Here is a 15,351-nt window from a genome sequence, read left to right as displayed (position 1 = left end):
CCTTTCTTTCCCTCCCCAATACCCCCCTGGTCTCAGTTCAAGCATCCTGTCTTACTTGAAACACAAAACGCCTTCCCTGACCCTTCCTGCCCATATGGAAAAGTGTCCTCTTGGTGCCTAGAAGCACCATGAGGGAAGGGACCAACTCTGCTACCAAAGTTCCAGCACCCAGTGCAGGAATGATACATAAACCAACATCCAATAAATACGTGTTGAGTGAATCAAACAATGAACACAGAAGTTTCCATTTATTCCAAAATGGGTTAGAATGAGCATCTGGGCCAAAAAGGCTTGCAGCAAAGAGCACACAGCCAGCATGGGGCTCACATCTGGAGACTGAATCTCAGCTGACAGCCCAGCTGTACAGGGCAAGGCCTCAGGGGCAGGGCAGCTAGGTGGTACCTTTCAGGTCAGACTGGAACCTAGCCCAGAAGGACATGAGGCCCAGTGACTGCCAATCTAGACGTGGAAATCCTGGATCTGTATCCTATTACTGCTCAGAAGTCCCCTTTAGTCCTGTCACCAATCCCCAACAACCCCCATGCTATCAGTCCAAATTTCTGGAAAGGCCCTGCCCCTCCCTCAGAAGACACGCTGACCCACCATACCCGTGTCCAGCATTCCCATCAGTGGTTTGGTCTCCTTTCCTGAGCCCTCTGGAGTGTTGTCTCCAGTCCCAGAGCACTGACAACCCCCGCCAGCACCCGGCCTATTCATCAAGCACCCTATCTGATCAACTCGCTGAGTAAGCATGTGGGCCGCTGGTCCTTCCTGCTCATGTTCCTGGTGATCTTTGCTGGTGACTGAAAGATGCATGACACTGTCCTCCAGCAGTATATGGGACTAAGCATCTCCACCATAGGCCAGCTCTGTTGCCCAATATGGCCTGGCCGATGAGTTGAAGCAGCTCAGTGAGGCCCTTCTCCAGGCTGGCTTCCTGGGCAACAGGCTTGGGAAGGCCTTGGTCAGCTTTGAGTGGGTGATGCACCAGCAACAAGGCCTTCATGCTCAAGGTTGGTTACATCTTCCTGAGCCCAGCCTCCTGGAGTAGCAGGTCCTGAGGGCTGGGATATTGCAGTTGGCCTCATGCATCACCAGGCCATCAGTACCAATGAGGTCCCCAAGTAGTATTAAAGTGCCAAGGGATCTGGGCTCATGAGCTGTCCCCTCAGGACAGATACCCACTGTACTGCAGATGCTGCAGCCTCCGTGTTGTCCAGACCTGACCATGGTGATCCTGGCTGTGGCTGAAACTCCCAGGGTTGTGCCAGCAGCCCAGTGGGTGAAACTTTCACCTAACCCTATAGTGGGCTGAACAGTGTCTCCCAAAAGATATGTCCACGTCCTAACTGCTGATGCCTGTGAATGTGACTGTACTTATAGGGTCTCTGTAGATAGAAATAAGGATCTTGAAATGAACTCATCCTGGATTAGAGTGGGCACTAATTGTTTGGGACACTGATGTGAGGAGACTTGTGTCAACAAGAAAGGTCCAGAGTTTGAAGGCATTTGCCAAGTGGGGCCAGGGGCTTCCTCCCTGTGGATTTCTGAGTGATGCAGGCTCTGTCCAAAGCCCGTATCCTGTCATCACAAACACAAGGTCCCAATGATGTCGCATGGGTCTTTTTCCCAGCCCCTGCACATGTCTGGGAGAGGAGTTGGGGTGAATATCCACCCTCAGGTCTGTCTCCTCTCTCCACTTGAACACATACTTGAGGGATCCCAAGGCACTTCAGGGTGACCACAATGTTCACACTGTTAGCCACCTCTTGACTGGACTTCACAGGGCCCCTCTCCCTGACCTGGACCACTTGGTATTTAGGACCTCCTCTGCTGCAGCAGAGAGCGAACGTTTTCCAATGTTTTCTTTTTTAGTGCAGAGTATCTTTTTTCACCTCTCCAAGAAAACAAGTCTTCATCTTTTGAAGGCACACTGGAGTTTCTGCCTCAGCTGAGTGATCCTGCATCAAGAATGGTTTGCACTTCTCCCAGTACCCATGATTAACAAGCACGGGAGGACAAAGAGCTTAGGCTGTGAACAGTGCCTGGGTCTGAGAGGGTGAAGAGGCAGCAAGTCGACAGGAGTCCCTGCAGAGGGCAGTCCAGGCCTTGTCTGCCCACAGGGCTCTTCCCAGACAGGCGACCCCCTGAGTTGAGAAGGGCTGCTCGGGGGAGGGTTTGTCCACCTCCACACTGCTGATGTGTAAGTGTAAGATGTTCTGCAGCATTGGCTTCTATCCACTATGCGACAATGTCTCCTAAGCACTACAAAATTGCCTGGGATTGAGAAACAGTGCTACAGAGAAACCCACTGCAAAGAAATTCTTGGTAGAGGTACCACAGAGCGCCACCCCAACATAGATGATCCCATCTGGGAGTGCCTCAGCCAGATTTCAACCAGGCTTTTTCAAATTAGGTTCTATGTACCAAACTTAATCCATGGTGACTTCAAATTGCACTTATACTACATCTAGAATTAATGGAGCATAAAACAAAGCATGCTGAATTGTGGGAGCATGGGCCACTAGGCTGCTGTGCAGACACTAGGGGCTGTGGAGCTCGCTGTGACATAGGGGCTACAAGATTCCAGGTAACTGGTTGCTGGCCCTGACCAACTCAGTCAAGATGTCTATAAGCCTGGAGGTAGCCACTATACCCTCTCTGGTGAAAGGGACCATCCTGCCACATGTGCCCCACTTTCCAGTGCTGGAAACAGAGTGGAGGAACCTGTCCATTGCACTCCTGGAGGGTCAGACATCCAGGCCTATGACGGCACAGTTTTTTTCTTTTTTTTATTTGTCTACATTCAGCTGAATTCAAATGTACTGCCTGAATGATCCAGACATACAAAAACCCCACTCTTTCCCACTGTTTTTTAAAATAAAATCTTCACTTATAAAACTGAAACACTAAAGCATTAAAATACAGAAAGCTTGTTTAACTCACTTCACAAAAGCATTAACAGATGAGGTATCCCTTCTGTAACTATTTCAAGACAAACTGAGTTAACACTAACACCAATTGTAAATAGACAGAGGGATACTGAACTGTAAGAACTCAGAAAACTCTACTCGGACAAAGTTGTAATGGCAACTAACAAACCACTGAAGACGTGGAGTCCCAAACACGGCTAAATATGGGTCACAGAACGGGTCACAGAGTGACCAGCTGCACCTCACAACACAGCAACGTGGACAGGGTAGGGCAAGAGGACCCAGAGGGGCCGCAGACATGTTAACTGTGATGCATAAAACTGAATCTTACAACGAGGAGGGGTAAGTGCAGAAGGTACAAATCTTCACCCTCAGGGCTTTATCTGTACTGGTAGTTCATGCTGTGGTCTGCGTTCCTGCCGTAGCCTCCCTGTGATGACTGGTAAGAGCTGGGAGGGCCGCTGTAATTCTGGCTGGACCCCGGGGAGTTGTAGTTCGATTGTGATGAGTAGCCTCCTGAGGGAAAAAGGGGGTGGGGATCAGCCCAGTCACAGAGGTGTCAGCAGTGGAAGCTCTAACTGGGGCTAAGCACTAGGCTCTTATTTGGCTCTCAGTATTGCCAGCATTTCTTCATGTAGGTGGCAAAATTTAGGGTATGACAATTTCTGGACCTCTGGTTCTAAAAGCCAAGAAACCAAAGGCATGACTACGTTGGTGCTTGCAAAGGGCCCCGTATACCCCGTCTCCCGCTTTCTGTTCCTGCCCCACACAGAAGCCAAAAAGCAGGTGTCACTGTGGCCCTGCCCAGGCTATCTGCCCAAACCAGGCCACACCCATCCTCATAGCTCTGCCTCTGCCTCTTGTGTGGCTCTGGGGGACCCCGCCCCTCCCCGCCGCCGCCTGGATGCTGTACCATCTGGTGCTCCAGGCCCACCTTGTTTGCCTTGGTACGAGGAGCCGCCCCCAGAACCTCCTCCGTAGCCCCCATGTGACCCTGGGTTGTAGGATGACCCGCCTGAACCGTAGCTGTTCCCGCCGCTTCGGCCTCCGCTACCACTGTAGTCTGGGGGAAGAGAAGACAGTGTGGTTAAAAGGCCTTGTGCTGCAGCCCTGGATGTGGCAGACTTTTGGCCAAGACCCTGGACCCTTGCAAATTTCCCTGTCTTGACTGCTTAAATTTGGCACAGGTCAGTCTCACCACAAACTGCTTTGGGCTGTCTGGAATCCATGCCCTGGATTGTCCTGATCACCACATTCTGAAGCCAAGTTCCATCCCACTTTCCCATTTGCTCCTCTAACCTAAGCTTCCCAGCATTTCAGGAATTGCAGAGCTAGCCCAAGTCCCGGCCCTGCTACTGGATGTCCCATCACGAATTCCCAAAGGGTATTCCTACCCTTCCCCTGTGGGGCCATTAAAACAGTGCAGCCCACCAGTTCTGTGCATGAGGTGGAGGGAGAGACGGAGCACAGAATAACTCACGCTCTTATAGGGGCTGGATGCAACTTTTCTCCACAGGTCACCTCGAAGTGGCTAGCCCAGACTCAGACTCCACCCTTGTGCCCCAGTCTCAACCCACAGCCTCAGGGGCTTTAGCCTGGGGGCATCTGCCTCCAAGTTTGTCCCAATGCCCACCCTGAGGCCAATGCCTCCAACTTCCTTCCAGTCCTCAGCCAGAGGTGGGACAGTATTGTTTCTAGGGGACTGGATGCCAACTCACTGAATTTGCTCTCGTAGCTGTAGTCGGAGCCGCCCCCGCCCCCGGGGGAGCTGTAGGAGTTGGAGTAGTAGTTGCCTTGGCCGTGACTATAGCCTTTCTGCTTGCCCTGTGGGGGGCCATAGTTGCTGTACTGGCTCTGGTTGTAGGACTGCTGCTGGCCTGGGTGGGGCTGGTAGCCTGAGCCGTAGGAGGGTTTCTGCTGGCCCCCATGTGGCTGTTTCTTCCCAGCATGTTTCGGGGGCACTGGGGAGCTGTAGTTGTCACCTTGGTAGTAGGAGCCGTAGCCAGAGGAGCCACCACCGCCCCCGCCGCCGCCACTGCCAGCATTCCCAGAATGCCCTCCATTGCTGTAGAACTGACCTAAACAGGAAGGCATCCAGTCAGGTGGAGGCTCGGTAAATAGAGTGGGAACAGAGGGGTAGGGAGGGAAGGTCGAAGCTGTGGGTCCTGAAGGCTGACCCAGGAGCCTGCTGCTCAGGTGGGGGCAGAGTGAGAGGCAGGAGAGCAAGGAGCAGCAGCTCCAGTCCCTAAAGCAGCCTGGTCTGGGCTGGCCCAGCCTTCAGCTCCACTCACCCATTAGCTGATGACAATGGATCTTTGCCAAGCAGCGGCACGGCAGCACGCTGAGAGCAGCTTTTGCAGCGGATGTCAACGTTACAATGAGATGGGCTCCGAGTGCAGGATGACATTCACAACTAGCTGACTGCTACCCAGATGTCCCCAACGATGACAGGAAAAGCAAAGCCCAGAGAAGCAACCAGCCCTCCCCTGCTGTGCTGGGAAGAGGCTTGGCAGTCACAGGCTTGGGTGACCCTAGGAAATGCTCTTTAACGAGGTCCCTGACATTGGTGTCATTCTTAGAAGACCAACTCGTCTTGACCTGGTTAAGAACCAGGAATGGACTCTTAAGCCAAATGTCTGGGACTCCTCCCTGATGGGATTTATGCAAACTCATGCCTTAAGGAGCAATTCCACATCCTTCTGGGGAAAGAAGACTAAGGCTGGGATCAGATGATCCAAGTGGTCCCCCAGAGGGCACCTCGTTGTTCCCAGCACAGCTGCTGGGCTCAGGCAGGACTGAGCAGCAGGACTGAGCAGCAGGACTGACAAGCGTGCAGCAAGCCGCCACATTCCCCCAGGCTCAAGGGCGGAGAATGTCACAGAGCTCCCCCACTTCTTGGTCATTAGGTAAGGAACCCCGCCGCCCCGAACGCTGTTTGTCAAGATATTGCTCCCAAAAGACACTCAAATGGACGGTGGGAGATGGGTCAGCTAAGGTGTGGGGAACAGGGAGAAGATGGGTCCTATGGATTGCTGTCCATCCTGGCTGGGCAGTGTCCAGTGCTCCCGCAGAGATAGTGGAGCTCCTGGGTTCCTAGAGCAGGTAGGCCTGGGCATGCCTTTGCTGGTTAGCTGTGCCTCTGTCCACAGATGGTTGAGGCTGGTGGTTGGTCAGCCTGGCTATGCCCAGTGTAGGTAGGAGAGGGAGGGGACGCTGCCACGCAACCTGTCCTGTTCCATGTAAGGGTCCCTCGTCTTTTGGGTGAATTTGGGAGTCCTCACCAGCCTTCCACCCACTGAAGATGTGCACCCCACAGTGGTGTGCCTTTGGTTGTTTGAACAGTAATTTGGATAGAACTGATGTCTGCCATGGGTTTCTTTTCTTCAGGCGGGCAGTCTCCACCCTATACCAACATCCCCATCACAAAGCCAAGGACAAGGATGTGTCCCACAATGCAAGAGAGCAAACACAAGGAGGCCAGGACAGGAGGGCCTCTTCAAGTCCCCTCTTAGAACTCTGCCACATTGGCCTACACTGAGTGCCTGCCTCCTCACCCCTCCACAAGCACGGGAATGAATGAAGACGCCAAGTAGTTAGGGCTTGTTACTTTAACATGTATTGTTTAAAAAAAAATAAAGGAGAGGGGAAGTTTTCAACGTCATTCAGGATAACTATTTCCTGGTATAAAAAGACATTATTCTCAAACAATAACTTTCTAAAAAAAAATACATCATGCAAAGTTTTAAAAAGTTTCACTGAATGCTTCAAACCTCTGGGAACAAATTATGCAGTAACCGTTTTGACCAGTTTTTGCCTGAATAAATGCAAAATCTTGCAAGTCAACACAGAAGCAGGCTTTGCTGCAAAAAGAACTGCTGACCAGAGATAAAACCAGATTTGTTTCCAGGAACTCCCACCAGGAAATGGGGGCCTCTGTGTGCCTCTCCACACAGGGAGAAGCCACAACCTCAAGCCTGTACCTTAAGGTAAGAAGGGTGGAAGCTTCCAGGGCTTCTGTGGCAGCTGTGCGCCCAGCAGCACAGGCCCTACTGAGGTAAAATTTTCACCGGAGAATTGAGTTACATATTAGGCTCTTTCCGCTTGATTATTTTTTTAAAACTCAATTTAAGAAAATTCTAGAATTCCATTCATTTGCAACTGTAATCAGGACTTGCAAAATTCTGCATTATTGATCCCTTAAGCCTGTCTATTTCTTGCACTAAATGATGGAAGCACAGTTTTGATACCTTTGAGAGTTCACCTCTAGCTAAACAAGCCACAGAATGTCGCATCCCCAATCACCCACCAGAGCATTTACAAGAGGCAGGAAAGGTTAACTTTGCACAATATACAATTCCCCAATGTTCCCATTGTTTTACATGCTTATTAAAAAAAAAAAAAAAAAAAAAGAAAGAAAAAAAAAAAGAAAAAGAAAAGTCGGTTGCTCTGGATTCAGATGTGGTGAAATAGTTTTCAGCACTATCAAAGGCATCAACCAGATTTGGGAATTTGTTAAAAGGTTAAAAATTCATACAAAACCTGCTGTAAATTAAGACAAAGGTAGATTAAAATGCATCATTATCTGTCTCTTAAATAAAGTAATGCTTTCCATAAAAAGCAAAGGTGGGCTTTTGCCTTGATGCTGACCAACGCTGGCTCTAGAATTCTGTGCAATTCTGCACAAAAAATGCATTCTCTGAAAATTGTTTTCCACTTATTGTGAACTTCAATATGACCAAGTTCAAAGGCAAATCACGATAAAAACTGCCATTGTCTTAAATTCTGCAGGCTAAGAGTTTCAGACAAGCTGCGGTGACAAGCCACGGTTGAGAAACCCAGTGAAGCACAGGGGCACAGCACGGACACTTTAGGTTTTGGAGTTCGAGAAAATTGGAGTAAAAAGTTGATTTTGTGTGCAATACTTTTAGATGCTCTAGGAAGACCCAAAATCATGATAGCCGTAGCAGTCTGTGAAAAAGTCACCTACAAAAGGGGGAGACAGAGCAGAGAAAAAAAATTAGAATTCTTTTGAAAAATGGCACAGAGCGCCACATTTGAAATTCATGTTTTAGATTTCTCTGCTCCTGTAACCCCCCAATGAAGGCTCCTTCTCAAGACAAGAGCTGTGCATTGTTAGGAAAAGTATATTCACAGGACTGGTGCTTCGTTCACATGGCTTAAAGCAGAGAAATTTAAAATTTTTTTACTTTTAAGGTACTTTCAAGTCACACAGTGTGTGTTAACATTTACAGAGTAAATCACACTTTTGCAGGATGGGGAGGGTGGGGGCCTTGAGGACCACCTGATCTAATCACTGAGGATGGGTGTGGGCCACCCTGACCTAACTCAGGCATGGGAGCTACACTGCAGCTTCTTCCCAAACTCAGACCAAGAGAAATAACACACTTACTGTAGCCAGCTGTTGCTGAGTTGCCTCCATACCCATAGCTGCCATACCCAGCGCCTAGAAAGGAACCGACAGGGTTATCAGGGCTGGAGGCAGGTCTCCTCTGCATCTGCCTCTTCCAGCATCGCAGCTCAACCGTAGGGGCCCCACACACCCCAGAGAGCAAGACAGGCCCATGGGTATAGGACAAGGTTCCTCACCAGCATTCATGTAGTTTCCATGGTTGGCACCACCAAATCCTCTTCCTCTACCTCGACCACGGATGCTCCCTCCTCTTCCCCGCCCTCGAAGGTTTGGGGGTGGGGTCACTTCGTTGTGCATGGGGCCTCCCATGCCAAAACCAGGGTTATGTGGCTGGACAGGAAAGGACAGACAAGTTAAATTTGCCTAATTTTCCGATCACAGAAGAATTCACGCCTAGCTTAAGCGACTGCAGGGGCAGCCAGTTACCTTAGCAGCAAATTTCAGTCCACCTCTGACAGGCACAGGTGCTCTCTTCTTCTTATTGGCTTCCAGGGAGAGAGGGGCATCAGGGAATAGCTTTTCTAATGCAGCAAGGGCAGCATGTGCTTTTGCCACCTTTTTGTTTGAGCCAGCACCTTGAAACTTCTGTCCATCTACCTCGACCTGGAAGAACAGACACGTGTCAGGGGTGAGCCAAAGCCTCCCATTGGGGCAAAGGGACTCTCCAAAGACTCCAGGCCTCCACAGAAACCACTGCAGGATCACTCACCTCCATGACAAAGCGCTTGTCATGGCTGCCACCAGTCTCTGAGATGAGCTCATACTTGAGGCCACGCCTCTTCTCATTAAGTTCCATGACGGGGTTCTTGCCATGCTTGGTTAGGATCGGCCCCTGCTGTTTTATGTTCTCAGGGAAAACAGAAAAAGGGGGAAAACAAAAAACAAACCCAACACACTCAGCGAAGGGCTGTCTAACACGTGGTGGACAGCTTCTACCGCATCACAGCCCTCCACTCTATGTACCCTGCTGTCCCACACCACCCTCGCCTCTGAAAATCATCTGTGAGCCTCCCAGCAATAGGATGACCTCCACCTGCACCCTCTTCTTCTGGGAAATGGCCTATCATTGACTGAGGGTCACCCCTGTACATCCCTGAGTGCTAGGTCAACATCAGCAAAGCCTTCTGGGTAGTAGCTCAAAGGCTCACATCCAGTTCCCACTATAGGTTCCTAGACTGGAAGGTGACTTCTTTGGGAGGAAATGAGGAGGACCAGCAACCGTCCAGGTTCACAGGACACAAGGCTGCCTGCACTACCCTGTTGGGCTATCCAGTGCCATGGGCTCACCTCGGTAGTGGGATCCGCAGTAAAGGCAGCAGTGGGGGTCGAAGTGGCTTCTACCACGGGTGGAGGGGCCATGACAGCTGGCTTGGCCTCAGTTTCCTCAGCCGAGTCCTCCCCCTTACTGGAGTCTCTGCCTTCAGCACCAGTAGGCAAGCCCATGTCCTGTAACACCTGGGAGGGAGATCCGCAAGACCCCTGTGAGGGATGGGGCTCAGCACTGGGGCACTCTGAATCAGCAGTTCCTAGGGTGGCACCCAGAATTTTCAGGGTGTTTCCTTTTGCTCCCCACATGCCCAACCATGTGTGGACACCTTCTGCCTATCAGCCATGCTGACAAAGGCATTCTTGCCATATGTGACTTGACAAACATTAGAAAAATCTAACCATTTCATTGTTTGTATATCCTCCCTAAGCCTCATAGTGTTTGCGCTAGGACTTAAATGGGAGACGACAGCTCTGAAAAAACCCTAGATGAATAAAGTGTTTTTGCTGTCTGAAGGAAAAGCAGGGGTTGGATAATGCCACCAGCTACCGTACCTTAACAGCCACATGCAGCTTGGCAGTCTTTTTGGATGGTCCGGAGGCCTCAAATGAGCTGCCATCTACTTCCACAGACATGGTGAAGATGGGGGCATGGACTGGCCCCGCCTGGGAAACCAGTTTATACTGCAGCCCGGGCTTCAGCTGGTTCAGCCTCATCAGGGCATTCATAGCCTGGGGAGGCTCTGCCTTCTCCTCTAGAGAAAGACCACCAACATCACTCTGGAACATCAGTAAGTTCTGAACCGGGGAGGGGATCACTTCTGATATGGCCTTTCTTAATGGGCTATGATGGATTGGGCAGCTGCAAGGCCTTGTCTATGCTGCTCCCAGATACATGCCACCGCTGGGGTCACCAGTAGGGGCACATCCCCCCTTACTTGCGTTCTGTACCCATATGATATACTTAACCATTTTAAAGATGACTTAAATATGTCTGAAAAAATCCAGGTGTCTCCCTACGTTGTGGTTAACCTTAAATGGAGACAGATGGAAGATAAAAAAAGGGCGAGGAACGAATGCCTGTACCTTTCTTCTGAATCTTCTTCTTCTTTTTGCTGGGAGACTTTTCCTCTCCATCCTCCTCCATTGGGCGTTTCATTGGCGTAATGGCGTAGGTGGTACTGGGGGGGATTTGAACTGAAAGAAGAGATCAGGACAGAAGCAGCTAAGAGTCTAGTCTGTTGCTCTGTGAGGGGCTCACAAGGTCCCTGCCCAACCTGGAACCCTTGGCAGACTTACCCGTGTAGTCCACTGGGTTTTCATTCTTTGGTTTCTTGGGCATCTTAGAAGGCAGAGGGTCCATACCCAGGACTTTATGTAGCTGACCAAATGCAGCAAGTCGCAGAGCATGCTGGAAAAGGGGAAGTGGAACAGGAACCTGACTCAGCCATCCTGTGTGCCTGGCCAAGGTGTGTATGCTTGCTAATGCCTTCTAGAAGGGGGAGGAGCTGAGGGGTTGCTAATGGTCTCCCCTACAATAGCAAGGGGTCCCCCAACAGCCAGGAGAGGGCCCGACTGCCAGGACCCAGCCTTGCTGTGGGGGAAGGCCATCCTGTGACCACCCGCCTCAAGAGGAATACAGGAGACCCCAATCTGGGGACTGGTTGCCACACGGAGCCACGTGATGGGCCTGCAAGGGAAGGACCCCAGTAAAAGTCTAAGTAGCAAATACATCTCCCCACTGAACTCAGTGTCTGAAAACAACACTGGAGCAGGATGAGGAGCAGGCTACAACCACGCGTGGCGCCAGGGGAAAGAAGCAGCCCAGATTGGGGCGTCCTGTATCAGGCACAATCCCTTCGCCTTCAGTCCCAACCTGAGCCTACTGTCCAGTGGCGACCCTGAGAATACCCAGTAATGGAACTAGAAGCCAGTGATTACAGACTGGGTAAGGGCTCACGGTGGCAATGGCGATGACTATACCTGCGCACTCTGTGTGATATCTTCCCGTTGCTGTCTGTCTAGATGCCCAATAGCATCAGTGGCTTCTTTTTCACAAGGGTCATAAATGCCAGAACCATCTGAAGGCAGGAAACAAGGAAGATATGCAGAGGATTATCGTTTAGTGTCTCGGAAGAGTTGTACTGGCTGAGGGAACCAGATGCGTTACCCCCCGCGCCCCATCCACACCCAGCTCTGGAAAAGACGCTGAGCTCGGTGACCCACTCAGCATCCAGCCCATGAGAGAAATAATCCGCATGTGTCTCAGAGCAAGGAGCTCACATGGGAGTGGGTCACCAGTGCCCCGGATCCGCCCTGAGTCACAGCTGCGGAGCCGGCACAGGGCTGGATATGATGGTGCAAGAGGGTAGTCACATGCTTTAGCCCTATGGGGACATGGAGCTGCTGCTGCCCTAACCCGGTCAGGGGACCCGCCAGGAAGTGGCCTCAGGGCCTTGATCCCTGTCCTTTTCCTGTAACTTGCAAAGCACAAGGCCCCAACCTGGCATCACGATGCCTGACGCCAGGCACTCCAGCACTCTCCGCAGGGCCTCGCCAGCACCCATGGGTCTGTTGGCTGTGCCGATGGACTTTTCACAGAGAAGCTCAAGGGGCTGAAAGGCAAGAGGGATAGTTAGCCCATGTCTGGGTGGGGTGGGGGAGGGGGTTGGCCAATGCTGAGGAGCTATCACTGTGTATGTGTGAGGAGGGGTTGGCATGGAAAATCATAGCCATTCAAGTTCACTTCAGGGCTAAGCCAAGATAGGACACGTAGAGCAGGGCTCAGCAACTTTTCCTTAAAGGGTCAGACATTCAATCTTTTCAGCCACATTGACCAGGAGGCCAAGTTAAAGCTATTTTGTAGATACTTAAATTCAAAATTACAAAAACATCCGTAAGTATGTGCTGTAAAACAGGCAGCTGGCCAGAATTGGCCTGTAGGCCTATTTGCTGACTGCTGGCCAAGAGTAGCCACAAAGGCTTCATCATGGAGCTGAGCATGTCACAGTATGTGATAGCTCCCTCTCTGGGCAACAGTGATGGGGGGTCCTGGTCTCACTTTCACCTTCCACCCAGGATGTGGCATATAGTAGTTGCTCAACAAGCAGCTAGGATGGGGACATATCAGCCACACCCCAAAGGGCCACTCTAGCCCAGATACGAGAAGATATTCCTGGGCTATGGAAGAAGGTCCCTGGTACACAATCCCCAGGTGGCCATAGCTAGAAGGTGCCTTACCCATCCTCTTAGAGGACCCCAGGTGGGCACTCGGGTGCACAGGTCCCTCAGCACCCGGATGACAATAACACAAGACTTCAGCCCATTGGCTCTGGCCTAGAGGAACAAAGCACAGGATCTTTACACCAAGGCACCTCCCAGAACACAAGGCAAACATGAACAACACAAGTCTCAGGGTGCTACTTTGTCCAGGGTAAAGGATAAACATTCACAACCATCAAGTGTGTGGTTGGCAGTGATGACACTGTATGGACAACAATAATGTTACTCTGGGCACAAAGCAGCAGCAACCCACCTACTCAGTCACAAGCCTCCTTGGGGGATGGTCAATTGGTTTATGCGTGCTGCATTAGCAACTGCATGCCTGCAGGTGCTAAACTCTGCACGGCATTGGTCAACATTACTGAAACTTTACAGTGCAAGTTAGCCACGTTAAAACTTAGGAATTCTCTACCAAAAGACAAATAGAAGAACAAAATGCAAACCTGGAACCACTTGGCGTGTCGAAGGGACGCCAAGGCAGCAAGGCATTTCTGCCTATCCAGGACGTCCGGGGGGTCGTTGACTGATAGCGTTTCTATTCATGGATGGAATAAGAAGACAAGGCACAGTTTGACCAAGGGGTTTCTGTCAGGTGGAAAGGGGATGTGGCAGCTTCCTAAAGAGTAGTGGAGGTTCCCAGGATCTCAAGTCATCTCTACCCTGGACCAGGGAAGGAGAAGCCAGAGTATGTCAACTCTGCCTAGAGAGGAAATTGCAAAAATTGGAGGCCCCTCCAAAAAAAAAAAGAAAAAAGAAAGAAAAAAGGAAAAAAAAAAGAAAATACAAGTGGGAAGTTACTCTACAAGGAATAATCCCATAGGGGAGGGAATAGATAGGTGGATCCTATCTTCTAATGGACTGTTACCATGCTTCCTCCCCGTTACCTCCCAATAAATTAGCTGAATTAAAATTTTCAATAGAAAAAAAAAAAAAACCTACAAAAAATGAAACAGTGGTAGGGGGAGTCAAAATGAACTCCCTCACTGCTTCCTACAACAGCCATCCCGAGGCATCTGCAGCAAAGGGGGCCACCTCCACCCACCAGGCAGGACTGCCCTAGCCCCAGCCCTTGACAGAGAGAGTCCTGTTGGTCAAAGGTCCAGCTTCCCTAAACTGATAAACTAAAAGGGCTTTGGTAGTTGGATTCAGGTATCAGAACCAAAGGAATCAAAGAACAGCAACAAGGGTGCTAAGCGTGAGCCCATGCTGCAGCAAAACTGGTGTGTTTGTAGTTTCTGCCCTGTGTGTATCAGGGATTTGGATAAGGCCTGTTCCCTTTATTTGTGGTGGGATGTTTGTGATAAAAAACATTCACACAAGAGGAAAGCCCTGGGAGGACTCTGAGTTGTGAAAGCATTATTAGTGTCTGAGCTTTTATTTTTTGAAAAACCACACAACTGTTTAACTTTGTATCAGCTCTTTGCATTTCAATTACTGAGCTGATCAAAGCAGCCAATGGAAGGAGGACCAGTGAAGAAGCCTTCTGTTCTGCTGCACCACAAGTTGCTAGTACAACTCCATCGTGATGTTTATGCAGAAGCCATTTGGTTGTCTTCCATAATTTAAAAAACTGTAACATCACCTTGGACATACTTTTTCAAGGCCATAGAAGAGAATGGCTCAACAGAAAAACCAACTGTAACACTGATGACAGCATTCAAAGGTTAAGACAAACCAAAATGGTGCAATCCTCTGAAAAGTGCTACTCACTTTTAGTGCAACTGTTTGATCAAACTCCCCAGTACCAAACAGGAGATGTGATCTCAGAGTAAAAGTGGGCAAAGCTACACCAGTATCCTTTTATCAACGCAGTCTAAAACTGAATAGCACATTTGAGTAATGAGGGAACACCAAGTTTCCAAAGTCCTGCTGGCCTTCTCAGCCTCCCTACCTCCAGCTAATACTTTCTCCATTTCTTCTCTGACAACGGGGGATGTCAGGTGGATAGTCAGGGACAATGGAGGCTCTTTTGTGTTTTTTATCACTATCGCAGCATCATCGACAGATTGGAGTATTTCGTACTTATCTTCTGTAACAGCCTAAAAAAAAAAATGCAATTTTCAAAATACTTTCTCCTCAAGGGAATCAACACTTCTAGTTAGCCCCACTGGTTATTGCAGAAGACAGGCCAACATCTTGGGGTATGATGAACAGCAGGCCCTTCACCTAGGGGGCTCAGGACCTCCCTCTAATTGGCAAGGTCTATGGCTATTTTCCGGTACTTCATAGACAAAGTGATTTTCACAGGAAGCTTCATAATGCAACATGCAAGAGTTTAGGGTCTGGGAGGAGACGAGAGCATGAATCCTCATTTTGTCATTTGTTAGTTGCGTGACTGTGGACAAATCACTTAAATCTAATTATGACTCTTATTTCTAGCCCTGGCAGATGTGGTTCTGTTGATTGGGCCTTGTCCTGTGCACTGAAAGGTTGTTGAGT

At 50.0% G+C, this 15,351-nt stretch overlaps 1 protein-coding gene across 4 annotated transcripts in view; it reads right to left on the bottom strand.

The window, feature by feature from the left end:
- Positions 1 to 229: 229 nt before the first annotated feature.
- Positions 230 to 15,351, bottom strand: part of ILF3 (interleukin enhancer binding factor 3) — a 38,973-nt gene continuing 23,851 nt past the window's right edge. Inside the window, exons 5-21 of one of the 4 annotated variants that reach the window (XR_013960925.1) lie at positions 14,804 to 14,951; positions 13,356 to 13,447; positions 12,871 to 12,966; positions 12,134 to 12,245; positions 11,614 to 11,711; positions 10,930 to 11,041; positions 10,717 to 10,827; positions 10,186 to 10,385; positions 9,652 to 9,819; positions 9,074 to 9,199; positions 8,791 to 8,967; positions 8,541 to 8,694; positions 8,344 to 8,397; positions 7,856 to 7,916; positions 4,652 to 5,011; positions 3,868 to 3,996; positions 2,799 to 3,449 (exon numbers count right to left, since the gene is read on the bottom strand). Coding sequence is in view for 3 of the 4 variants with exons in the window: in XM_080674834.1 (XP_080530960.1) it covers positions 3,313 to 3,449; positions 3,868 to 3,996; positions 4,652 to 5,011; positions 8,344 to 8,397; positions 8,541 to 8,694; positions 8,791 to 8,967; positions 9,074 to 9,199; positions 9,652 to 9,819; positions 10,186 to 10,385; positions 10,717 to 10,827; positions 10,930 to 11,041; positions 11,614 to 11,711; positions 12,134 to 12,245; positions 12,871 to 12,966; positions 13,356 to 13,447; positions 14,804 to 14,951 (2,274 nt within the window). In the remaining variant the exon portion in view is untranslated. Of the gene's footprint in view, positions 3,450 to 3,867; positions 3,997 to 4,651; positions 5,012 to 7,723; positions 7,917 to 8,343; positions 8,398 to 8,540; positions 8,695 to 8,790; positions 8,968 to 9,073; positions 9,200 to 9,651; positions 9,820 to 10,185; positions 10,386 to 10,716; positions 10,828 to 10,929; positions 11,042 to 11,613; positions 11,712 to 12,133; positions 12,246 to 12,870; positions 12,967 to 13,355; positions 13,448 to 14,803; positions 14,952 to 15,351 lie in introns of those variants that run through there. The other 3 variants (XM_080674834.1, XM_080674835.1, XM_080674836.1) reach the window with 3 other exon arrangements.

The sequence above is a fragment of the Plecotus auritus genome (assembly GCF_963455305.1).
Source record: "Plecotus auritus genome assembly, chromosome: 6".
NCBI classification, from domain to species: domain Eukaryota; kingdom Metazoa; phylum Chordata; class Mammalia; order Chiroptera; family Vespertilionidae; genus Plecotus; species Plecotus auritus.
This window is presented reverse-complemented; position numbering and strand designations above follow the sequence as displayed.